The sequence below is a fragment of the Hylobates moloch genome, unplaced genomic scaffold (genome assembly GCF_009828535.3).
Source record: "Hylobates moloch isolate HMO894 unplaced genomic scaffold, HMol_V3 SCAFFOLD_11, whole genome shotgun sequence".
In the NCBI taxonomy this organism is placed as follows: Eukaryota; Metazoa; Chordata; class Mammalia; order Primates; family Hylobatidae; genus Hylobates; species Hylobates moloch.
Genome location: NW_026652286.1, coordinates 37,458,610 through 37,485,542, shown reverse-complemented (window position 1 = coordinate 37,485,542; position 26,933 = coordinate 37,458,610). Strand labels below are relative to the sequence as shown.

Genomic DNA, 26,933 nt, shown 5'->3' with positions numbered 1-26,933 from the left:
GCTCAAGCCATCCTCCTAACCCAGCCTTCCAAGTAGCTGAGACTTTCGGTGCACACCACCACACCTGGCTAATTTTTGTATATTTTTGTAGAGATGGAGTTTTGCCATGTTGCCTAGGCTGGTCTTGAACTTCTGAGCTCAAGTGATCTGCCCACCTCGGCCTCCCAAAGTGTTGGGATTACAGGCGTGGGCCACCACAACCAGCTGATGTGAGCCTTCTAAAAGAAGAATTTTTCATTTCTCTGCTAATAAAGTTGATTAAACCTAGCAAAATTGGATAAATTCCTTAAGAACAAAGCCAATACCCCATCACTCGATAGATATTTGACTGAATGGCTAAAAGGAAGTCATTTAGCACTCCACTTATGAAAGGCTGCTAACTCTTCCTTAAAGGAGAAAAGCCTAGCTTTTTCCTAAATGAGCTAGTTCTATTTACTCTAATCTGCAAGCGGGCACATTCAGTATCTGACTTGCTTTATTTTTGTGGCATCATGCCATGCACATAATGGTCAATAAACATTTCTCAAGTAAACAAATAACTAAATAATATTTGGGGATTCCCCCAAGGTCAACAGAGGTTTTGTGCATAGTATTAAGAGCATGGGTCTTGGGTTGAAAAAAAAGAAAAAGAAAAAAAGACAACTCAGTTACCGATACCACCAGTACCAGCTGTATAACCTTCAGCAAATTACTTAATGTCTCCAAATCACAGTAACTTCAACTATCTTATCAGCTTGTTGTGAGACATTAACACAATTAGATAAATTCTGGCATATAGTAGGAATTATGTGTTCCATCATTCACACAATTAAAAAAAAGCCAAAGACTGTCACCATATAATCCTCTCCTAATTCACATTGTGATAACTTTATCAGGTGCTATACTCTCAGAATTTTCTTTATTCTTCTACAACCCAATTCTTCAAACACACAATTTGAACAGTAGCAATGAAACGGAGTTTAAGGTGGGGGTAAGGGAGGAGGGAGTAATATGGTTTTTTGGTAATATAGTAATTTACATTTTCAAAAATCTTCAGTGTTTCACTATCTTAAATGAATATTTATTCTGTTGTTCCCTCTCATTTCTTTCCTCCTGTTAAAAAAATGACTTTTATTAACTCCAATCTCATGTGGATTTGGGTTTACTCAGGCTAAGATTTGGTAAAACATCTGTCTCCGAAGAAAAACAAGTAACATTCTTTTCAAATTCCCTAGAAGACCGCGTAAGACAAGTATATGAAGCATTTATAAAATTCACTCCAGTCCCAACTGCTACTTTCCACTGTGAATTAATTTTCATACTATTATTGTCCAAGTTTGTTCTGACACTTGATTTCTCTCTGTAAATGTTACTAGAATTAACTTAAGCTAGGAAAAACAAAGGACATAGTTTTACCTACAAGCAGATGTCATTAACCATACAGATTTTTTTTTCCACTTAAAAACTTGCCGAAAAACCAGTTATTTTCTTTAAACAAGAATCTTCCATTTTAAGTTCTTAAACCTATATTTTAAATTACTATAAGGATAGAATGTTTGCTTGAAGAAAAAAAAGAGAGAGATGTCAAGTTCCCAAACAATTTGTTTTCTTCAAATCACGGTATTAGTGAACCTTGTAAATTATTAATACAGTACACAAAAAGCTACAATGGATCAAGGAAAAAGATGACATTTATAGAATGGTGTCTTCAGTGGAAAATAGGCCTTTTCAGAAACAACACAAATTCTTTCTCCTAACTCAGTCTGTTAGGAAAATCACCAAAAGCCCTTCAACGGCCTACTCAATAAACAATCAGTAAATAATTGTTTACTTCCCAGTATGTAAAGCATTCTGCTAAAAAAGTAGTATCTCTGTTGAAAGGACTTTTTTTCCAGTTTCAAAAGTTTCTCTACTGATAGCATACTGGGATATATTTGGGCCACGCTCTCAAGGAACTCTTTTTCAGTCTAAAAAAATTAGACAAATATAAATGGAAAGACCTTGAAATTTTCAGAACTCCAATGCCTTGTTTCAAACATTCCTAGGTCACAATAAAGACCAAAGACAAGCAGCAAAATGTTTCAGAGATGTAATCTGAAGGTCTGATCTCTCTGAACCAGCCCCTTAGCATCTTCGTCTTCATGAAGCTATGCAGTTTCCTCTGTTGTTTCTAAAGCAATACCTCATTAAGTGATTTTTTTTTCCTAATTAAAATCTCCCTGAAGCAAGTGGGTATACTCCCATACTACTACTGAGAGTATAAACTGACACATCTTTCTGCAAGGCATTTTAGCAATGTACCTCAAAACTATTCAAAATGTTCTTCCGGCTTTCAGAAACAGCTGGAACCAGAAGTTTAGATAATGTTTCCAGAGCTATGTCTGTCTTTTCATTTTTTGACTATCCTTGCCTCAGCTTGTGTTCAATACTCAGAGACTCTCTAAACACAGTAAGGAAAACACACACTGGCAGCCTCAACTTAATCACGGCATCTTACCTTAGTCATCCTAGTGGGAAAAGATAGGCGTGCCAGTTTGTTCCAAAAGAAAACACCCAAGCTCTAACTGGCCCAGCTTAAAGTAGATGGGAGGGTAACTAGGACTGAAACTTTCCCTGGAACCATAGGGAAAGGAAGGCATGGTTCCCAAAGGAAGGGATGCCAGGAAGAAAATTCACATACGTCCATATAAACATACATATCCTTGACCCAGCAGTTCCATTTCTATGATGAAAATGTGGCACTATTATTGTGTACCAGACACTGTTTTACTTTACATGAAATAACTCATTTAATCTTCACAACATCTCTATGAGGTAGATACTACTATTTACTACTATCCAATTTTATGAATGCAGAAACTGAGACAGAAAAATTAAGTAACTTGTCTAAAGCCAGAACTATTAGGAGGCAAAACCAAGAATCAAGCTCAGACTATGTGGCTCCATCCCACACTTTATCTATTTTTGTAGAAATGGGGTCCCACTCTGTCACCTAGGCTAGAGTACAGTAGTGCAGTCATAGCTCACTGGAACCTCAAATTCCTGGTTTGAAATGATCCTCCCACCTCAGCCTCCCAACTTGCTGGGATTATAGGAGTGAGCCACCGCATCTAGCTCATCCCACACTTCTAACTTTTCTACTACTAAACTTTACTGCCTCTCTATTGATCCTGAGAAATTAAAAATCAATGCAAAAATCTGGCTAGAACAATTCATCACAGCACTATTTATAACAGTAAAAATTTGGAAATAACAAAATTATCTAATCATTAGAGATTAATTTACTTTAAATTATATATTAAAATGATAAAAAAATTTTGTAGTTAATAAAAATTAATGTTATTATGTTTTATACATACAAAGTTGTCCCTGGAACAACTCAAGGGTTAGGTGTACCAACTCCTGTGCAGTCGAAAATCTACATATAACTTTTGACTCCCCAAAAAACTTTACTACTAATAGCCTACTCTTGACCAGAAGCCTTACAGATAACATAAATGGTAGATTAATACATATTATTAATGTTTGTATTATATAATGTATTCTACAATAAAGCAGACTAGAGAAAAGAAAATGTTATTAATAAAATCATAAGAAAACACATTTACTATTAAGTGGAAGTAGATCATCACAAAGGTCTTCATCCTTATTGTCTTCATGTTGAGTAGGCTGAGAAGGAGGAAGAGGAAGGGTTATTCTTGCTGTCTCAAGGGTAGTAGAGGCAGAAAAAAATGTGTATAAGTGGACCCACACAGTTCAAATCCATGTGGTTGAAGGGTCAGCTGTATATAGAATATGGAAAGCTTCCAATAACATGAAGTTAAGTTTTAAAAACACAGCTTATATAAATGGATAGATGCTATAAACATATTTTTAAGAAGTAACATTAGGGCCGGGCACGATGGCTCATGCTTGTAATCCCAGCACTTTGGGAGGCCGAGGTGAGAGGATCACGAGGTCAGGAGATCGAGACCATGGTGAAACCCCGTCTCTACTAAAAATACAAAAAAATTAGCCGGGCGTGGTGGCAGGCACCTGTAGTCCCAGCTACTCGGAGAGGCTGAGGCAGGAGAATAGCGTGAACCCAGGAGGCGGAGCTTGCAGTGAGCCGAGATTGCGTCACTGCACTCCAGCCTGGGCAACAGAGCGAGACTCCGTCTCAAAAAAAAAAAAAAGAAGTAAAATTAGGACGGGCGCGGTGGCTTACGCCTGTAATCCCAGCACTTTGGGAGGCCGAGGTAGGCAAATCACGAGGTTAGGAGATTGAGACCATTGTGGCTAACACGGTGAAACCCCGTCTCTACTAAAAAATGGAAGAAAGTTAGCCAGGCATGGTGGCAGGCGCCTGTAGTCCCAGCTACTCGGGAGGCTGAGGCAGGAGAACGGCGTGAACCCGGGAGGTGGAGCTTGCAGTGAGCCAAGATTGTGCCACTGCACTCTAGCCTGGGCGACAGAGCAAGACTCCGTCTCAAAAAAAAAAAAAAAAAAAAAGTGAAATTAATTATACATATATATGTACATGGATGCACACAAAAATCTCTAGAAATATATGTTAAAATGTCAGCGGTATGCCACTTCTTACCCAATGGAGTGGTTATGATTAAAAAGACAGAATAACAAGGGAGTAGCAATTGCAAAATCAAGGACAGTAATCTTGATTCTTCAGGAGAATGACAAGTAGTTCACTGTAACCAAGGCTTACTTATTTGCTAGTTACCAGCTACTCACACAATTTCCTTAACTCTTGCAACAATTTCTTCACTAACTTCAAACCTCATGAGCCACAAGTACAAACAACCCTGGGCAAACACGGTGATTTCACCATACCACCTCTTTAAAATTATTCATTAAAAATAAAAAATACCAGGCCAGGCACACTGGCTCACGCCTGTAATCCCAGCACTACCAAAGTGTGAACTCACAAGTTCAAGACCAGCCAGGATAACATGGCAAAACTCCATCTCTACTAAAAATACAAAAATTAGCCAGGCATGGTGGCATGTGCCTGTAGTCCCAGCTACTTGGAAGGCAGAGATTGGCTTCAGCCTGGGAGGCAGAGGCTGCAGTGGGCTGTGATGATACCACTGCACTCCAGCCTGGGCAACAGAGCCAGACCTTGTCTTAAAATAATAATAATAATAATAATAATAATAACAATAATAATAATAATAAAATAGGCCAGGCACGGTGGCTCCCGCCTGTAATCCCAGCAGTTTGGGAGGCCGAGGTGGACAGATCACCTGAGGTCAAGAGTTCGAGAGAGCCTGGCCAACATGGTAAAACCTCATCTCTACTAATAATACAAAAATTAGCCAGGCATGGTGGCGCATGCCTGTAATCCTAGCTACTGTGGAGGCTGAGGCAGGACAATTACTTGAATCTGGGAGGTGGAGGTTGCAGTGAGCCAAGATCGTGCCACTGCACTCCAGCTTGGGTGACAGAGTGAGACTCCGTCTCCAAAAGAAAAAAATAATAAATAAATAAATAAATCCCTGGAGTGAGCCTTTATGTAACATGTAAACAGAAGAAAAAATCGTTTTTAGTTTTCGAATTATTTGATAACTAATTATTCTGTTTAATTATTAGCAGAAAGAACAGACCCATCATACAAAAGGGAGTCAAATGAAAGGGATAGGACAGCTTTCAGAAATCATTACTTCAACTTAATTGCACAAGTTAAATCAGTCCAGGATCTAGATGTTTTTGAACTCGAACTACTGTTTTTTAAAAAGTTGCTTCAACATTCATGCTTACTAAGTAATAAAAATGGTATCATTATTTGTTCAGATTAAAATCAAACAGAAAAGACTGCAATGAATCAATTAAAAATAAATATGAGCACATACTTCTAGAGAACTTATTTTTCTTTTAAAAGAAACAGAAAATATAAAGCTTATTTAGCTGTGCTTTGATTTGTATATGAATGTTATGACCACGTTTCTAGGTAACATCAAAGTTTTGTCAATGCTAGGACCATGGGTGGCAAACAGGTACAAAAACAAAGATGTCCCTTCCCACACTGCTGTATGTGTGTATCTCTTCTTCTTGTGCTAAATTATAATGTAGCAGACCAGTTAGTGCTGTAGTTTAAGGCCTTGGATAAGAAATGGAATATCTCCTGAAGCACAGTCCTGATATCAATCATACAGAAAAGAAACAGACATTTGGATGGAAAACTAGAACCAGGAAAATGGACCTCATTAGATAGACCTGACAGGAATAGGTTGTCTGTCTTGCCACCATCTGGGGCCTAGACTTAAGGAAGCATGTTGAAAGGCAAGGTGACCTTCATCATATGATGGCAGACCACAAACTAGGCAGGGTGGAATCCCTTTAGGAGACTACAGACTGAAAAGGAGGAAACTATACCTTGCAAACCAGACTACTGACTTAAAAGTTATTCTTTGGTTTCATTATCTTTTTATTTTTAACCTTTAGAAAAGTTTTATTTCACTGCTGCAGCTGTGCCTCAGCAAATAAAGGGATGAATGATTTGGCAGTGGGAGTTAGGCCAGAATGTTAAGAAAAAGTGGCACTCCATGAGATCACTGGAGAAATAGAAGAATTGGAGCTTTGAGTTCAAGCCAATCCTTCCCATAGAGAGGCAGGTGCTCCTTCTGCTGTCAACCTTAGAGGACTAGGGTTTCATTTTATTAAGAGAATTTAAAAGTTTCTGTTCAGGTACCTAGAACTAAATTCATCGTGGCAAAATCTGAAGAGATATGTACTACATTCAAGAGTCAGCAGGTTTCTGTAATGTTTAAAATTACAAGGTTTCGTTTTATTAAGGGTTTCATTTTATTAAGAGAATTAGAAAGTTTCAGCCGGAGTAGTGGCTCACACCTATAATCCCATCACTTTGGGAGGCCGAGGCAGGTGGATCACCTGAGGTCAGGAGTTCGAGACCAGCCTGGCCAACATAGTGAAACCCTGTCTCTATTAATAATACAAAAATGAGCGGGGAGTGGTGGTGGGTACCTGTAATCCCAGCTACTCAGGAGGCTGAGGCAGGAGAATCGCTTGAACCTAGGAGATGGAGGTTGCAGTGAGCCGAGATCATGCCACTGCACTCCAGCCTGGGTGACAGAGCAAGACTCCATCTCAAAAAAAAAAAAAAAAAAAAAAAGAATTAGAAAGTTTCTGTTCAAGTACCTAGAAACAAATTCATTGGGATAAGATATGCAGAGATATGTACTACATTCAAGAGTCAGCAAGTTTCTGTAATGCTTAAAATTTTTAACATGTATTACTACCATAAGTAAAACAGTTTAGCATAGGCACATCAGTGGAAGCAATATACAAATGAATATGCAGAAGCATGCACCAGAAATGTGCAGCAGAACCACCACTATCCTATTTATGAATTATAAGTAAAAACTGGGTAGAAAAATAGATGAGCAGAGTTTCCAAATCACATGGACACATGAACTCAATAGCCAGGGAGAGAGGATCCGTTCAGAAACTAAGTCTATGAGGAGATAAAGTCAAATGTGAGTAAAACAAAACACAGTTTGTAGAGAAAGGAGACCAAGAAAAGAGAGGGAAGAGAAAAAAAAGAGAGAGAGAACACCAGACAATCAATCTGAAAGCAAAGGCAATTAACCTGGTTCCTTTGAAAGCCAGTACTTTTCCCAAGGTGTTACCCCCATTTGTGCTTGTAACTATAAAAGCACAATATGGCTTTAAAAGTCTTTAGTGGCAAAACTGTAAATTCTAAGACCAAAGTATATTTGATTCTCTGTTGGAGCATCTTGATGGGTATGACACCTATCTCCGCATGACTTCCTACTTACACAAAATAAAACTAAAATATTTTAAGTTATTTGTAGGATGTACTGAATATTGTTTTACTATTTGTGTTCTTAGTTTCTACACTAAAATACAGGTATACCTTACAAAACTAAAATTGCTTTTTACTTACATGACTTGTCATTAACTTGTATTCTACAGTTTAACATTCTTTCATTAATTAAAAAAAAAAAAAGTATCCCAATCCTCCTCATTTCCAAGGCTGCAACAGAAGCTCAAAACAAAACAAAAAAACCAATACACTAGAAGGAGTAAAACAAAAACTGCTTCTTGGGGAACAATTCGTTGTTTCAAAATAAATATTGTAACATAAAATTCTATAGGCTCTATCCATTTTTAATCATACATACCAGTGAGAGTCTACTAGATGACTTCTTAAGTCAACATTTAAGAGTGAGGAAAAAAATGTGATGTTTCATTGCTGTCTCTAAATTTATGTGGTATTCATAACACTACAGATTACAACATGCTATACAGGTTTCAACATTTGAAAATTCTCTGGAGCTGTAATCATAGTTAAAAGCAAAGCATTAAAGTCAAGAAGCTTGAAAAGAAGCAATGTTTTCTGAGAATGATCTTTTAACAGTGGTCAATTTGCATAGTTACTTTCTACAAAATACTTTACTGATAAGGGGCAAAATTATTTTCTACCATAATTAGGAATCTGGACTTTACCTGTTACGCCAAAAACAGCAACCATACTTTGCAACAAAAAAATATTTTCAAAAGCATTTTCAATCTTCCTGACTACCAAAGTTTCCACTACCAAAAGTGAAAACACTTTTAAACCTTCCTGTGTAACAAGTTTCAAATTTTCTTTTATTTATTTGTATCAATTTTCTCATGTGTGGCTGCCAAAATATCAAGAATTTCAACTCAGAGAAGGAGGACAGAAGAAACACAATGTAAAGTGGTTGGCGTAGTAAAATAGTTGGAAAAAAACCTGTTTTGGCTGCTCTAATATAATCTTCATTTATTACTTATTAGTTCTCTTCTTATGGTCCCAATATTCCAGCCAAATTGAGAATTTACTCATTGTTTATCAGTTCAGTGCCTTTGGCACTACTCATCTCCACCTCCCAGTCCGCACAATGTATTTATAGAAAAAAGTTTTGATTTAAAGCCAGAAAACTGGGTTCAAGTTTCATTTAATCCCTTTTAATTCCATTCATGATCAGTATGAACGTGGGCAAATTATTTAACCTTTATGCACCTTCAAGGATAACTCAGGGTAACCATGAAGAGTCAATGCAATAATGTGAACACACTCAATTTTTTTAAATGAATGAAGATTCAATCTGATAGTCTCTGCTTGTAAAACAAGTGTATAGAGAAATAAATGTAGGCTGTGACACTAGATCCCAAGAAAGTATCTATGGTTGTTATCAATATAATAATATGGAGAAAACAGGTGGCACTAGTAATTTAAAGTTAGAACAAAGAACACGACACAAATTTAAGCCTTTCTTAAAGCTGTGTAAAGCAGGCTCGGCACAATGGCTCATGCCTGTAATACCAGCACTTTGGGAGGCCAAGGCAGAAGGATTCCTTGAGGCCAGGGGTTCAAGGCCAGCCTGGGGAACATAGGGAGACCCCATCTCTACAAAAAAATTTAAAAAGATAGTCCACTGCACTCCTGCCTGGGCAACAGAGCGAGATCCTGTCTCAAAAAAAAAAAAAGGCCTGTAATCCCAGCACTTTGGGAGGCCAAGGCGGGCAGATCGCTTGAGCCCAGGAGTTTGAGACCAGCCTGGGCATCACAAAGACTCTGTCTCTAAACAAACGAACAAACAAAAAATCATGCAAAGCTATGTATCTGTCTTCCAAGGAATTCTGAATTTTCTACAGCATATTTTTCAATGAAGTATTTAGAGTGGATGCTGATTTAACTTGTAATGTTGTGGGAATGATTTCTATTTCATATATTTGGCTTTTTGAATAATTTTGTTTGTTGCAAAATTGTTTTTAAAAAATTAAGCCTATTTAGCACTGTTCTATCCAGATAAATTTCCTAATATTTACAAACAACTACTATTATTATAAAAACTACATGAACCATTGTGTTTGTGGTGAGTTGAATAGCGTTCTCCAAAAATTCACGTCCATCAGAATCTCATAATGTGACTTTATTTGGAAATAGAGTCTTTGCAGATATAGTTAAGGATCTTCTGATGAAAATTATCATGGATTTAGGGTGAGCCCTGAATCCAATGATTAGCATCTTTATAAAAGAAAAGAACGGGAGATTTGGACACAGTAACAGCCACGTGATGAGAGAGATCAGAGTTATGCTACCACAAATCAAGGAACACCTGGGGCCACCAGATGCTGGAAGAGGGAAAGGAAGGATCCTTCCCTAAATCCTTCAGAGAGACAGGCCCTCCTGTCACCTTAACTTCAGACTTCTAGTCTCCAGAATTGTGAGAATGGTGTTTGTTTTAAATCACAAGTTTGTAGTAATTTGTCATGGCAATCCCAAGAAACTAGCAGAGTGTTGGAGCTTAACTAAGCACTATTGTTTAAACATTTTAAAGTGAGAATTCTCTGTACTTCCCCGCAATAGTGTTAATTTTCCCTTAAGACACAAACTTTTTTATCTTCTTAGTTAACAATCTTTTTATTCCTTCTATACTGTTTCAAATTCATTTAAACTTAAGCAGTTATGTGAAATATTTCCCTAGACAAAATTAGTTTTTAATTTTTTTTCAAGTAAACAATGAAACCTACAGATATAACTAAAAACTTATGAAAAATTTTATGATGAAGACATTGATAAGTATATGGAAAAATAAAATTATCAACTTATAAAACTTATATTTGCCTTCGCAATGTAAATTATGGTAATAATAATTTTAAATAAATAACTTTTACTCAATAAACAATTGCATAACCAACCCCAAAAATTTCGAGCTTAGCAATAATAGGATATTAAATCTTATAATATTTAATGATCTCAGTTCTGACCATGTTTTAAAATTAATAAATACTGGCAGGGTGCAGAGGCTCATGTCTGTAATCCTAGCACTCTGGGAGGCCAAGGCGGGTGGATTACCTGAGGTCAGGAGTTTGAGACCAGTCCGGCCAACATGGTAAAACCCTGTCTCTACTAAAAATACAAAAACAGGGCCGGGCGCGGTGGCTCACGCTTATAATCCCAGCACTTTGGGAGGCCGAGGCGGGCGGATCATGAGGTCAGGAGATCGAGACCACGGTGAAACCCCGTCTCTACTAAAAATACAAAAAAAAAAAATTAGCTGGGCGTGGTGGCGGGCGCCTGTAATCCCAGCTACTCGGAGAGGCTGAGGCAGGAGAATGGCATGAACCCGGGAGGCGGAGCTTGCAGTGAGCCGAGATTGCACCACTGCACTCCAGCCTGGGCGACAGAGCAAGACTCCGTCTCAAAAAAAAAAAAAAAATACAAAAATATTAGCCGGGCATGGTGGCAAGCGCCTGTAATCCCAGCTACTTGGGAGGTTGAGGCAGGAGAATAGCTTGAATCGGGGAGGCAGAGGTTGCAGTGAGCCGAGACCGAGCCCCACTGCACTCCAGCCTGGGCAGCAAGAACGAAACTCCATCTCAAAAAAAAAAAAGAAATACAACTTGCCAACTTCTTGGGAACACCTACACAATTTCATAACTCTATATACTCTAATGACTCTCAAGTCTTTGTACCCAGTCCCTACCTGTCCCATCTTTTGAAGTCTCCACTTGGATAGCTACAAAATAAACACCATTCTATGTCAAGCCCACAAACACAAATAAGTAACTTTAAAAGAAAAAGATTCTCAATCTTCCAATTTAAGTCATAACATCACAAGTACCCCCAGACCTCCAGGTCTGCAATTTTGAATTTGCCTCTGACTCCTCTTTCCATTTTCAACAAGCCATGAGTTGCAGGTCATATTGAACTTCTAAAAAGAAATGAAACAAACTAGACTACATGAGGTTTATACAGCATATGACCTGGGGCATGCATTCATCAAAATGACTATGGCCCCCACAACTCTACTATAATGTTCGAAAGTTATCCTAATTATTAAATCCATAAGCCTATTGTTAGTCCTTATTATACATGACATTTTCAGCGCGTTTGACATTTGTTATTTCCTCCTCCCCAAAATTCTCCATACCCAGGGTTTCCATGATACCATATCATGCTATAGTGGTTCTTCTGCAATACCTCTGACTACTCCTATTTAGTTTCCAGGCTGCCACTGCTTTATCTACCTTTTGAATATTGATTTTTCTCTGAGTACAATTCTGAGGCCACTCTTTTTTTCACTCTTGCACATCTCCTACGCAATCTCACGTTTTTCTTCGTATTTGACAATCAGCTGGCTACTGACAATTGCCAAGTTAAATCTCTATCTTCACTTTTCTCCTTACCTCCTGACTCACATGTCTAAACACCTAAATGACATCTCTGCCTTGATTATAGACCATCACCTTTCACTCAGCATTTCCTTCCCTCATCCAAATTCATTTCTTCTCCTGAATTCCCTATTTGTATCCATAGCATCATGACACATATTACCTCTCATCCACTCTACTTTACCCCTCACATTCATTCATTACTAAGTTTTACTAATCTGAACTTTCAAATTTCTCTAGCATCCATACCTTCCTTGCCATTTCCACCATAAAAACGCTTGAGCTTTCTCATACTGGTCTTTCTCCCTTCAGTTCATTGCCATTTGAGTCACATTTCTATGTTGTTTCCTGCTTTTTAAGAGCTACCATTTTTAGAGTCAAGGCTAAATTCTATAGCCTGATGTACAGAGCTTTTCACAATTGTCAACCCACTCATGCATCAAAGCCTACCTCAGTTTCCATCTACTTTCACTTCTCTCCATTCCTGTAACAAGACATTCACATACACACATTTTTCCTCTATGCCTATAATCTCCTCTGTCCTCTTTTCCACATAGCAAATGTTTATGCATACCATACAAATTGGTTTAAACATCACCTCTCATAAGAAGTCTTCTCTTTTTCCCTCAGTAAAGTGGGCCCATCCTCTTGAAATAAGCAATTTATCATTACTCATTTCAAGACCTTGTCCACTAATGACTAGGTTAGAGATAGAGTTTTAATCTTTACTCATTTGTATCTAGCCTAGCACTTAGCACAATGCCTGGAAAGCAATAAATAACTGTCAAATCGGTGAATCCCAAATGGTTGTTGACAGGTGGCAATAAACAGAAACTAGAAAATACCAACTACTTCAAGGGAGAAAACTCAGGCTATGTATTACAATGGTTTAATAATAATCAATTATCAATTTTTACAATGTCTCAAAATGTGGTATTTCAGGTGTTATACATAAATTTACATTCTAGCTTGTCTCACTTATAGTGCTTAAATAAAACTGATTAAATGCCTAAGAAACATGTCGAATGTTCTCTAACATACTTAAGCAGATTGATATGAAAAAAATACAAGAACTTCAAATAATTAACATAATTGACTCCAGATGAAATACCACCAAGATACATGAATTATAAATGTATTAATGGACAGCAGAAATAAAAAAGTAAAGGCATATAAAATTAACCCAGGTAGTCATTATCAATTTTTCTGGACAAATCTCAGTAAAAGAAAGTAAAAACAGTAAGAAAAATATAGTTGGCTAAATAACTTCACATATTAGAAGCTAATGATATTTCCTAACTATTCTGCCATAGTACACAGGCAAAATCAGAAAAATAAAGTCTTAATTTCATATTATTAAAATCAAACTATCATAAAAATCAGTGGTTTTCAAGCTATGTTCTCCTCAGCATAACAGCACTATAAGAACACAAAACTGGAAACAAGGTCCAATAGTAAAGTGACTAAGTTAAAATGAAACACTCAAATGATACAATAATACAGCCACTGGACACTATGTTTTTCTAAAATTTTATAAAATAAATTTTCCTTATGTCATTAATAGTTTTTAAAAAGATAGTAACGGTATCTTTCTATCTTCCTCATAGCTTTTGTAATTAAACTTTTAATTTTGAGATAGTTGCAGATTTACACACAATTGTAAGAATTAATACAGAAACCATATATCCTTTACCCAGTTCCCTCCATTGGTGACATCTTGCAAAATTAAATTACAAAATCACCACCAAGATATCATACAATTCACCAATCTCATTCACATTTCCTCAGTTTTACCTATACTCATTTGTGGTTGTATGTGTGTATTTACTTCTATGCAATTTTATCACACATGTAGATATATGTATACACCACCCAGTCAAAACATAAAAAAATTTTATCACCACAAAAATTCCTCCCAATTACCCTTTTATAACCACATCCACCTCCCACCCTTCTTTTTTATAGCTTTTTTCCCCATATTTTCAACAACTGTGTCTTCATTCCATGTATCTTCGTTAACTACCTATGATGTACTAGGCACCCTTCTTTCTATATAATTCAAATAACATGCATTAACTCTTTTTTTCCAGTTTGTAAAAGAAATTTTTCAAAAGACAAGGGGTTTTTGCTTTTGTTTTTGAGACGGGATCTTGTTCCATTACCCAGGCTGGAGTTTGTTCCATTACCCAGGCTGGAGTACAATGGCAAAAACACAGCTCACTGCAGCCTTGACCTCCTGGACTCAAGTAATGCTCCCACCTCAACCTCCCAAGCAGCTGGGACTACAGGCATGCATCATCACACCTGGCTATTTTTATGTTTTTTTAATTTTTAGTAGAGATGAGGTCTCACTATGTTGCCTAGACTGGTCTCAAATTCCTGGGCACAAGTGATAACCCACCTCAGCCTCCCAATTACAGGTGTGAGCCAACTGCACCCAGCTGACAAGAGTTGTTTTTTTTTTTATCCAATTATAAAATATAAATACTTAAAAATTCGACTGCAAGTATTGTTAATTGAAAAGACACTTTAGGAACAAAAATAAAGAGTATATCATTTGGCCAGTGAGGTGGCTCATGGCTGTAATACCAGTGCTTTGGGAAGTTTAGGCAAAAGGACCACTTGAGGCCAGGAGTTCCACAACAGCCTGGGTAACATGGTGAAACGCCATCTCTACAAAAAATACAAAAATTAGCCAGGCATGGTGGCATGCACCTGTAGTCCCAGCTACTCGGCAGGCTGAGCTGGGAAGATGACTTGAGCCTGGGAGATCAAGCCTTCAGTAAACTGTGATTGTGCCACTGCCCTCCTGCCTAGTCAACAGAGTGAGACGAAAGGAAAGGAAAAAGAAAAGGGAAGGCAAGGCAAGGAAGAGAGGGGAGAGGGGAGGAAAAAGGGAGGGAGGGACAGACTTATATCTAGAATTAGAAAAAAAAAAATCTCAATAATACTGAGGCAGGAGAATAGGGCCTGGTGGCAGGGAACCTAAGGACTTCCTAGAACTAAATCAAACAGAAAAACCCCAACTTTCTACATCCAAGTAAATAATTGTGTAACTTCAGCTATGTCAGGAAACATCCTCTTTATTTGCATAGGGTGTACACCAAATAAATAACTTTGTAACTTCACTTCATCCTCTTCATTTACATAAGGCGTACACTGCATAACCAATGGGAAACCTCTAGATGGTATTTAAACCCCAGAAAATTCTGTAACCAGCACTCTCAAGCTCCTTGCTCAAGCCCATTCCCACCCTGTGGAGTGTACTTTCGTTTCGATAAATCTGTGCTTTTCCATCATTGCTATGTTTGTGCATTTTGTCCAATTATTTTTTCAAAACACGAAGAACCTGGACACCCTCCACCAGTAACAGTAAGAAGTCAAACAACCCAATACAAAAGAGCACAAATTTGATCAGATACTTCACAAAAAAACACACAAATGGCAACAAGCACCTGAAAAGGTGTTCAGCATCATTAGTCACCAGGAAAACGCAAATTAAAACCATAAATGAGGTATGTTAAGAGAGTAGATCTTTTTTTTGGAGAAAAAAGCCTGCTGCCCAGGCTGGTCTCAAACTCCTGGACTCAAGCAATCCACCCACCTCAGCCTCCCAAAGTGCTGGGATTACAGGCGTGAGCTACCACGCCCAGCCAAGAGAGATTTTTAATTTCTTCACATAAACACACACGGGCACACACACACAGTAACTATGTGAAGTGATGGATATGTTAATTACCTTGATTGTGGTAATCATTTCACAATGTATACATAAAACATCACACTGTCCACCATAAATATATATGATTTTTATTTGTAAATTATACCTCAATAAAGCTAAGGGAAGTTTTTTTTTTTTTTTTTTTTGAGACAGTCTTGCTCTGTCACCAGGCTGTAGTGCAGTGGTGCGATCTCGGCTCACTGCAATCTCTGCCACCTGAGTTCAAGCTAGTCTCCTGCCTCAGCCTCCCGAGTAGCTGGGATTACAGGTGTATCCCACCACACCCAGCTAATTTTTGTATTTTTAGTAGAGATGGGGTTTCACTATGTTGGCCAGGATGGTCTCATTCTCCTCACCTCGTGATCCACCCACCTTGGCCTCCCAAAGTGCTGAGATTACAAGCATGAGCTACGGCACCCAGTTTTTTTTGTGTTTTATTTATTTATTTTTTTTAGTGAAAGCAAGTTTATTAAAGAAGTTAACAAAAAAATGGCTACTCCACAGGCAGAGCAACCAAAAATATTTTTAAGTAATAAATTAAATTTAAAAATAACTGAGACTCTCATACATTGCTAGTGAAAATGTATAATGGCACAGCCAATTAGGAAAGTTTGTCAGTCTCACACAAATAAGACACTTATGACCTAGCAATTCTTTTCCTACATATTTACCCAAGAGAAATAAAAACATGAACATGAAAACATTCAAAGATCTGTATGCAAATGTTCAGAACAATTATGTTCACCATAGCCCAAAACTAGAAATTCAAGTGTCCTTCAACTGGTGAATGGATAAATCGTATCATACTCAACAATAAAAAGCAACAACTGACAGTAAATACAACATAGATAAATCTCAACTGTATGATCCTAAGTGAAAAAAGTCAGACACAAAAAACTGTATACTATTTATATGACATTCTAGAAAAGACAAAAACATACAGACAGAAAACAGATCAGTGACTGCCAGATGCTAGAAAGGGAACTGACTACAAAGAGGCATGAGAGAACTTTCTGGAAGCATGAAAATGTTCCCTATCTATCTATCTACCTATTTTTAGAAACGGAGTCTCAATCTGTCACTCAGGCTGGAATACAGTGGAGTGATCATGACTCACAGCAGCTTCGAACTCCTAGGTTCAAGCATTCCTCCCATCTTAGCATCCCAAGTAGCTGGGACTACAGACATGTGCCACCACACCAGGCTTTTTTTTTTTTTTTTTTTTTTTCCAAAGATGGGGCTCACCATGTGGCACAGGCTGGTCTCAAACTCCTGGCCTAAAGCAATCCTCCAGCCTCAGCCTCCCAAAGCATTGCCATCACAGATGTGAGCCACAGCGGCCAGCCCTATATCTATATCTTGATTGCAGTAGTGGCTACACTAATGTATACATTTGTCAAAACTCACTGAAATGTTCACCTAAAAGAGTAATTTTATTGCATGTAATTTATACTTTATTAGATATTGTTATGGGATCTTTAGGGTGTCACTTTTCTGGCCAGAAACCTGTGGCCAGTGGCAACTCTGCCTGAGTTTTGCTCAGACCTGCTAGGCTCGTTCCATCCACTCGGCCTGGTAGGCTACACTCAGCTCATGCTACCAACCTGGATCCCATGCCTCCAAGAAAGACTGGAGTCAGGCGTGGAGCAGTGAGGGGTGTGTAAGTGAGCGTACAGTCTGGCCATTGCGTAGTTAGACATGTCAGCTGCTGCCACAGGGTGGGCAGCTCCAGGTGCTGGCATAAGCGCCAGCTCTCTGTGAGGCTGTGACTGGACCAGGTGCACCACAAGCAGCTTCCCGGGCTGGCACCAGGGAATGCAGTGGCACTCAGAAGCTTGAAGACGCCAGGAACCACAGGGCCCCAAAGATGGAGTCACAGCCCTAGCTTGGGGAGCTCCCAGGTCTGGGCTCCCGAAAGGGCCATAGCTCTTCTCTCCCTTCACCTGCAACATGGTGAGCAAGGGGCATGTTTCAGCTCTGCTTGTGTTAAAGCTCTTTTACCTTCACCATTCAAGGGTCCCAAGTTCTTGTCCTGTGACCAGGAAGAATGAGGTCCTCAGACAACAAATGGAGGGTGAGCAAAACAAAGAGGAACTTTATTGAGCAACAGAACAGCTCAAAGACCCACAGTGGACAGTTCTTCTCTGTAGCAAGGGTATCCTGATGAGTGTTCAGCTCCTAGCAGAGAGGGTAGCTCCTTTATGCAGGCAGGTCACCCCAGCAAGTATTTTCTCAGCAGTGAGAGTGGCTCCTCTCTGCAGCTGGTCATCCCAACAGGTGTTCAGCTATCAGCAGACAGGGCAGCTCCTCTCTGCAGCTGGTTGTCCTGCTGTCTGCAGCTCTCAGAAGAGAGGTCCTAGACTAGAGTGGGTGGCTCCTCTCTGCAGGCAGATTGTCCCATCATCTCTTCAGCTCTCAGCAGAGAGGTGGCCCTAGAGTGGGAAGCTCCTCTCTTTAGGCAGGTTGTCCCATCATCTCTGCAGCTATCAGCAGAGAGGGTAACTCCTCTCTGTAACTGGTTGTCCCATCATCTCTCCATCCTCTGCTCTGCTCTGGGCTGAGCCTACAACTTTTATGGGCCTCAGAGGGGACAAAGTGCACACCAATTGTCCATAGGTGGGCTCAGAAAAGGTACCACAAGTCCTTGCTCTAGTCCATAGGACTGGCAGCCGGGCCCCCAGCCTTCAAGCCCTCCCCGGCCTGAAGGTGGGGCCTCACCAGAGACCTACCCCCTTCTGCCCGGGAGCCTGTCTGCTTCCTGCCGCCATCCACGATGCCGAGGCTGCTCGCATCAAGGGGTACCTGCAGGCCAGCGCCAAACCGCCCTCAAACCCCTCCCACGGTGCTTGTCAGGGCCCAAAGTCCAGAGGGGGCTGAGGAGGCAGGGGCCCAGAGTGTCAGCGCTGACCTAAGTATGTACACACCCGGCTGGGCTGTAACAGCACCCTGGCTTGGCCCCAACCCCGCTCCAAGATTAGAGCAGGCGCCTCCAAGCCTACAAGGGCAGGAGGGATGCCTTCCCTGGCCCCTAAGAGTGCAAAGAGGCCTGGGTCCACAGCCCCAACTTGGGCAGCTGCAGCTGTGTGGGGTGGGGGGGCCTCCTGCTCGTGGCCCCCTAGAAGACAGGGAGAACTGGGTCCACAGCTCCGACTTGGGTGGCTGCAGCACACCCAGGAGGGCAGGGCTGCTGCCTGTTCCCGGCTTTTGCCAGGTCCGTGGAGTGTGCAGCCCCAGCCATGCCCCCTCGTAGCCTGGAGCAGGGGCTCCAGGTCCTTGCTGGGCCCGGGCCAGTATCTAGGGCAGAGGCAACATCTCTACGAGCTCCCCCTCACCCAGCTTGTGGCCCTGCCTAGGGGGCTGCCTCCAGGAGCAGACTGTGGGCCCTGAGCCCAGCCCTTGGGAGTGCCAGGCCTGGCAATCACCCTGATGCAGGGTGGACCCCATGGATGCGGCCCTAGGCGGCCCTGCTCAGAGCCTCCCCCTGAGGCACAGGAACCTGGTGCCCTCGGCAGGGTGGGTGTGGTGACCACACTGCTGGCTGGGTCCCCGAGGCAGGCACTGCTCCCACTTCCGGCCCCAGACCCCCAAATCGCAACTCCAGCTCCGCGTCCTACTCACACCCTCCCCGCAGCATTGGTGGGCAAGAGTGGTGACACAGGGCCAGAGTCAGGAGCTGGGGAGGCTCCCGGCCTGAGGACAGGTCTTGCCCAGAGGCACAAGGGCAGGGGCGGTAAAGTCGGCTGCGTCAGGGATGCAGGGCACAGGGGACCCACCAGCATCATTGCTGCTCCCACAGCCGCTCCTGACACCACCGCCCGCACCTCCTTGCTGCCATCAACACGACTAAAGAAGAATTATCCCAAGTTAAAAAGTTACACATTTCACTATTGACATTCTACAATTTATACAAGCTTCTGGATTGTATTACTTAAAAAATTAATCTTCCTTCTCCTTCCCTTTTCCTGCTGTGAGAAGAGCAGTTGTCATGGTACCCCTGGGGTGGAGGTGGATCCCTGGGGTGGAGCTTGTCATATTGTCATAGACCAAGAGAGCTAAGGAGGGAGTCTGTGTGGTAGGGGAAGAGCCAAACATTTTGCTTCAGAGCCCAAGCATTAAGGCAGGAGGGGGAAATTGGCAAAGGGCATTGGGGTACAACAGAGTGAGAAGGATATCTTCCAATGGAAGCAACTCACTGTGGGGTGTCAGAGTCTGAGTGGGGTACGAAGTGTGTCCACCAACAGTGGGGAGACCAACATGAGGAGTCATAACCAGAGTGCTGGGGAGGGTGTCCCTGTACTGAAGCATGCTGGTATGGACTCTTAGATCCGGACTAGGGTAGGGGGATGGAGGAAATGGAATGAAGAATCCAAGTCCCAGCAGGGAGAGGAGTGGATGGTAGTGAAGATGGGAGACCGAACAATAAGTAAATACATTAAGGATAACGGAAGCCAGATTTCTTACTGTCAAAGAAGAGCGTTACAATATGAAAAAGGAGAAAACTAGAAGAGATCCTGGACTATTTGACTGAAATTGGAGGTATCAGTATGAATTCATAGTTTTCAATATACAGAGATAATAAATAAATATAGATATAAATGCATATGTATGTTTATGCATACATACCTATACTTACCAGCCTTGACCATTAACAGGACCTGGAAGGAGTAACAGCCCAACAGCAATAAACATACTAGCCTTGAGATCTTAGCTTCTAAATGTCATTCTCCACTAAAAGGAACCAGGGATCCCTAAATGGCTGATTCCAGAATCAAGGCATGGAAAGTACAAGATGAGCCAGGAACAGCTTCTTGTGCCAAAAAGTACAAAGTTGTTCTCAAAGAGTGATGGGGATGTACCATAAGAACACAGAAGCCAGCTTGAACAACTCTCATTGGCCAAATAAAGAACAATTTGAATATCAAAATAAATAATGCTATAGTCTGAATGTGTATGTCCCCTCCCAAAATTCATATGTTAAAATCCTAACACCCAAGGTGATGGTATTACGAGCGGAGGCCTTTAGGAAGTCATCAGGTCATGGGGGTGGAGCCCTTGTGAATGAGATTAATTCCCTTTTTAAAGAGACCCCAGAGAGCTCATTTGACCCTTAAGCCATATGAGGTTAAAGTGAGAACATGGCTATGAGGAAGCATGTCCTCACCAGACAATGAATCTGTCAGAGTCTTCATCTTGGATTTCTCTGCCTCCAGACTGTGAAAAATAAATTTCTGTTGTTTATAAGCCACCCAGTTTGAGGTATTTTTGTTATAACAGCCCGAATGGACTAAGGCAAATAGTAACAGAATATAATCCACGAGCTCCCCTTTCTGGTCTCACTTCGGCTGGATGTGCTTAGACTCTCTTACTTCCCACTCAGGCCAGTGCTTCAGGCAGGTGGGCTAGTGACTTTTTCTGAATGGATTAAGGCAAATAGTAACAGAATATAACCCACTAAACACACACACACAAACACACACACACACACACTCCATGTAGATGTCAATAAATGATTACGAGTTTAGTGAGGAACAAGATATTTACATAGTTTCAAAGTACATGGCAAAAACAATTAAGTATTAACTTTATAGTGGAGAAGCCTGGCAGATATTACTTATATCAAGTAATCAAAGTAAAAATAACCAACAATGAAACAAAGTGAAATTGGGCACCACCTGACAGGATGCAGTGAGCATCACTTCTGTGATATCCTTCCCAAGTGCATATTTGTATGTATCTAATCATGAAGGAACAGACAATCCCAAATTGAGGGGGCAACCTACAAAGTGACTGACCTGTAATTGTTAAATATGTCAAGGTCATGAAAGTCAGGAGAAGATAAAGGAAATGTTCCAGATTGAGGGAGACAAAAGAGACATAACATGAATGCAACACATATTGCTAAACTCGATCCTTTTGCCAGTAAAGAGATTAACAGCACAATCAACAAAACTTGAACCAGTCTGAGAACTAGATGGAGTACTGTATCACTATTCATTTCCTGTTTTGGTTATTGCACTGTGATCATGTAAGAGAACATTCTTGTTTGCAGAAAATGCACATTAAAGTATTCTGGGATGACAGGGCAACAGGTCAACAGCTTCTTCTCAAATTGTTTGGCGGGGGGTAGAATTTTTTGCACCATTCTTGCAACTTTTTTGCAAGTCTGTTATTGTTTCAACATTGTTGGCCGGGCGTGGTGGCTCAAGCCTGTAATCCCAGCACTTTGCGAGGCTGAAGCCGGTGGATCACGAGGTCAGGAGTTCAAGACCAGCCTGGCCAGGATGGTGAAACCCTGTCTCTACTACAAATACAAAAATTAGCGGGCATGTTGGCGGGTGCCTGTAAATCCCAGCTACTCCGGAGGCTGAGGCTGAGAATTGCTTCAACTTGGGAGGCAGAGGTTGCAGTGAGCCAAGATCGCACCACAGCACTCCAGCCTGGGCAACAGAGCAAAACTCCGTCTCAAAAAAAAAAAAAAAATTATTTAAAAGTGGGGGGGAGCGGAACAATGTCACTAAAAACTAAAGGTTAAAAAACTGATTTCCCACACTTAATCTTGATAGAAAAGAAACATCAGACTATGCAAAATTACTAGGAAATAAAATTTTGGAGCCAGAAGTTTAAATATTTAATCTTTCTCTTTAACAATTGACCTCAATCAGGTCATGACTGGTGAGAGAGAAAAGAACATGAAAGGTTCCCATTAAAGGAGAGGAAGTTCTTAGGACAGGAATAATGAAAGAGACAGTGGACCAAGAGTGGGTAGAACAATGGTATTCTGGGCTACCAATGGCTGTAACCATCAGGAAAACACAATCTCAGCATCTCTGAAAAATGAAGGGGCTGTAGAGCTGATATCTAAAATTCCTTGCAAATGTGGGACTAGAATTGCCCTGAAATAGAAGTGGTTCCCCAGCTCAATTTGTTATTACATTATGCTTAGCTACATAGTAATACAAAAGAATACAAATACAGAAATAAACGTGCATGAACCCTGAATTCTCTTAAGTTGTGGAAGTCCGTCAATTAAAGTGTAAAATACAATGCATTTGCCCAATTGTTCCTTACGAAGAAAACTGTGACAAATAAAAAGAACAATGAAAACACATTAAAGTGAAACAAGATCACCTTCAGCGGTAAGCTGGCTGTCCTTAGTTAAAAGACAAGTCATGTCATTGTGAAGTGACCGTCACATTTGTCCTGAAAGAATAGGGAGCATTTCCTAGAAAGGTGTAAAAGTGCAAAGAATCCTTTCCCCTTCCCTGGTACCACGCGTTCCTTGGGGAGGTCACTAGGCCCCCAACAGCACAGGCGTGAGTTAGCACTGGACTCTCAGCACTTCCTTTCGGAGAGGACAACCCCCTGCGTCACTGGTTACTCACTCAGGATGCAGGGCAGAAGTTTATCCCCGAGGAACTTAGCACAGTTGGCTCCCGCCCTCCCAGCCTTGCGGTCCTGGGCCCAATCCCAGGGCTCTGCCCCGGGTACCCTGCAGCCTCCAGCGGGAGGGTCGCGAGACCCCAACTCGCCTCCGGCCGGCCCAGCGGGTGCGCCCAGAGGCTAGGCAGACGCAGCGTCTTCCCTCCCCCTACCGTCGTGCCGGCCCCCCACGCCCACCGCCAGGCTCAGCCCAGCCGAGAAGGCCGGACGCCGACCGCCCGCTCCTCCGAGACTCGGCCTGGCCCTCCCCGACGCCCGGCCCCGATGCCCGGCCCCGCGGAGCCCACTGGACAGCGGCCGGGGGGCGGGGAGGCCCGGGGGCGGCGCCGCCCCACACCCTTACCTGGCTTCTCGTGGTCATAGCCTACCACGATGAAGTAGTCAGCCAGCCGGGCCATGGCCGCCGCCGCCGCGCTCGGGAAGCGGGTCCCCGTCGCCGCCCTCGCCGCCGCCGCCCACCCGGCCCGGGAGGGCTCAGCATTTTCCCTGCAGCGGCAGTAGCGGCAGCGGCAGCGCTTCAGCCATGTTTGACAACCGAGGCGCGCTCTGCGCTTGCGCGGCGCCTAGTGCCCGCTCCTCCCCCGCCCCCACTCGCGCTGGCTCGGCTGCCCCAAGCCCGGGCGGCGAGCCCCCCCCCCCCCCCCCCCCCCGGCCCCGGCGGACTGCTGCGCTGGGGGAGTGGGCGGTCGGGCGTGTTCCCGCCACGCGCCGCCACCGCGGCCCCTGGAGCTGGTTCACTTTGAGGCCTGGATGCTGCTTCACGGCCCCCTCCCCCTCCCTATTTTTCCTAAGGCAGGGGGTCCTTCCTTCCGCCTTCTCTATTCTGTTTGGATTTGGAAGAAGGGACGTGGAGAGTTGAGGGGTCACTTGGAAAGCTGGCTGCTTCCTATGCTCCCCACCACCACCAAAGATGAAATTCTCCCGCCTTCGGTTGGAAGCAAGGAATTTGCATCGACAGGGCTTTTGCTGCACGTTTCCTGTTTATGTTGTGTAGATGGGAATTTTAGAAACATGCCACCGAGCAGACGGGGGGAGGGAGAGGCTTTTGCGCAATCCTCCAAGGAGCCTCGGATTTCAATGCCGGGTGGGCCGGGGGCGGTCGGCCTGGGCTTCCCCCGGAGCGCCCGGGGGAGCCAGATTCCACTGAGGAACGCGGCATCCCCGGGATCCTCCCGAACTGGGCTGGTCTCTCCCTGGGGAGCCCCGCCCGCCTCGGCTTGCTTCCCTCGCAGCGGTCCCAGGGCTCTCGCAGCCCGAACAGGTGGACTTCCAACTTCCCTGCTCAAACATGATGAATAGATGGTCCCGTCCTTCCGTCTCGGGATTATCAAGGTCGCTTGCTTTTTTGTTGAACCTCTTATTGACCATTTCGAATTTGGCTGGTGTGACATTCAGGTGAACTTACTTTGTCATTTGTTAATATCTCACGAAGTTTTAGTAGAATTTGTACAAGTGGTAGACCAAAGTTTTGGAAATCTCCGTGGTTTAGAAGTTTTGTTTGTGGTTGCTTATCACGGCTCACTATTAATTGAGGGTTTGATCCTTCATATTTACACATAAGACAAGGCCTCTTAGCAAAGCGTGTAGTATGTAGTAGGTGCCTACCAAATATTTTAAATGAGTAAAGGTGCGATTTTCCCCAACGACCAGCAGGAAGCCGCAATGGCTCCAACTCTGAACTGAGAGAGTTGACATCTCAGCTCCTGAAGATTTACTTTGCTGTAATTTACTATTTCCCCTTTCTCTGCCACATTTGTTTCATCTACAAATTGGGAGGGTTGGGCTGCACTAGAACTGAAACTGAAGGAATACTTTAACTCCAGGACCTCTATGTCAGTTGCTAATGGTAAAACTGAATCAGCTGAATTTGCAAACGTGGAGGGAAGATAGTTTGATCCTGAAAATAATTAAACCAAAAAAAAAAAAAAAAAAAAACCTCAGTCATACCCCATGCAGCAATCCTCTCTGTAACTTCCCTGAGAGCTCATCATCCAACTTGATCACTTTCAGTAAAGAGTAATCTTACTTCCTTGGGAGGTAGCCCGTTCCACTGTTTAACAGCCCTGTTGTTAGAAAGTTCTTTCTTATTATTTCAGAGTTGTCTTACTGTAATTTCCCCTGATTCTGCTCTCCGGAACTATCCAGAAAAAAAAAATTTATCTTCATATGATAGATTTTTAAGGCAACTATCATATTCCTTCCCAACTTTTCTAAAAATAGGGTAAAATTCACATATCGTAAAATTAGCCACTTGAAAATGTATTCAGTGGCAATTAAGTACATTCCCAATGCTGTACAACTACCATGTCTATCTAGTTACAAAACATTTTCATCACCCAAAAGAAAACCTCACAACCATTAAGCAATCATTACCCCCTCCCACAGCCCCTGGCAATCACCAATTTGCTTTCTGTCTCTATGGATTTACCTATTATGAATATTTCATATTCATATCATACAATATGTGGACTTTTTGTGTCTTGGTTTTTCTCATTTAGTATATTCTCAGCTTGTATACGGGCAGTTTCAGTACAAGGTTGTAGCATCACATTGAAATATCAATACTTCATTTTTTTATGACTCAATAATATTCCATTGTATGTTGTATTAGACTGTTCTCACGGTGCTAATAAAGACATACCCGAGACTAGGTAATTTATAAAGAAAAGAGATTTAATTGACTCACAGTTCCACATGGCGGAAGGCAAAGAGAGCAAGGCGGCAGACAAGAGAGCTTATGCAGGAGAACTCTCCTTTATACCATCGAATCTCATGAAACTTATTTACTATCACGAGAACAGCAGGAGAAAGACCTGCCCCCATGATTCAATTACCTTCCACCGGATCCGTCCCATGACAGGTGGGAATTATGGAGTACAATTCAAGATGAAATTTGGGTGAGGACACAGCCAAACCATATCATATGTATATACCATATTTTGTTTATCTGGAACAACCCATATGGACATACGGGTTGTTTCCACCTTTTGGCATTGTGAACAGTGCTGCTGCAAACATGCATGTACATGTATTTGAGTACCTGTTTTCAATTTTGGGGATATATTCTTGGGATTGGAATTACTGGATTAAGTAGTAATTCTGTTACTACTGTTTTCCACAGTGGCTGCATCATTTTACATTTTCACCAGCAATGCACTAGGGTTCTAAGTTCTCTGCATCTTTGTCAACTCTTGTTTTCCTGTTGTTTACGTTTTGTTATAGCTATCTTAGTGTGAAGTGATATCTCATTGTGGTCGTGTTTTGCCTTTCCCTAAAGACTAATGATGTTGAGGATCTTTTCATGTGTTTGTTGGCCATTGCTAAATCTTCTTTGGAGAAATGTCTATTCAAGTCCTTTGCCCATTTCTTAATTGATTCTTTGTCTTTTTGAGGTTGAGTTGTAAGAGTTCTTTATATATTCTGGATACTAGTCCTTGTCAGATATATGATTTGCAGATATTTTCCCATTCTGTACGTTGTCTTTTCATTTTCTTTTTAAAATTTTTATGGCCTATTCCCCCCCAAATATTTCCTTTTTTTTTTTTTTTGAGACGGAGTCTTGCTCTGTCGCCCAGGGGCTGGAGTGCAGTGGTGCGATCTCGGCTCACTGCAA

The 26,933-nt window shown here is 41.8% G+C and overlaps 1 protein-coding gene across 4 annotated transcripts in view; it reads right to left on the bottom strand.

Moving 5' to 3' along the window:
* Positions 1-23,868, bottom strand: part of SBF2 (SET binding factor 2) — a 513,021-nt gene extending 489,153 nt beyond the window's left edge. For 2 of the 4 annotated variants that reach the window (XR_004250226.2, XM_032166636.2), the window contains exon 1: positions 23,664-23,849. Coding sequence is in view for 3 of the 4 variants with exons in the window: in XM_032166636.2 (XP_032022527.1) it covers positions 23,664-23,718 (55 nt within the window). In the remaining variant the exon portion in view is untranslated. Of the gene's footprint in view, positions 1-23,663 lie in introns of all 4 variants that reach the window. The other 2 variants (XM_032166635.2, XM_032166637.2) reach the window with 1 other exon arrangement.
* Positions 23,869-26,933: the final 3,065 nt, after the last annotated feature.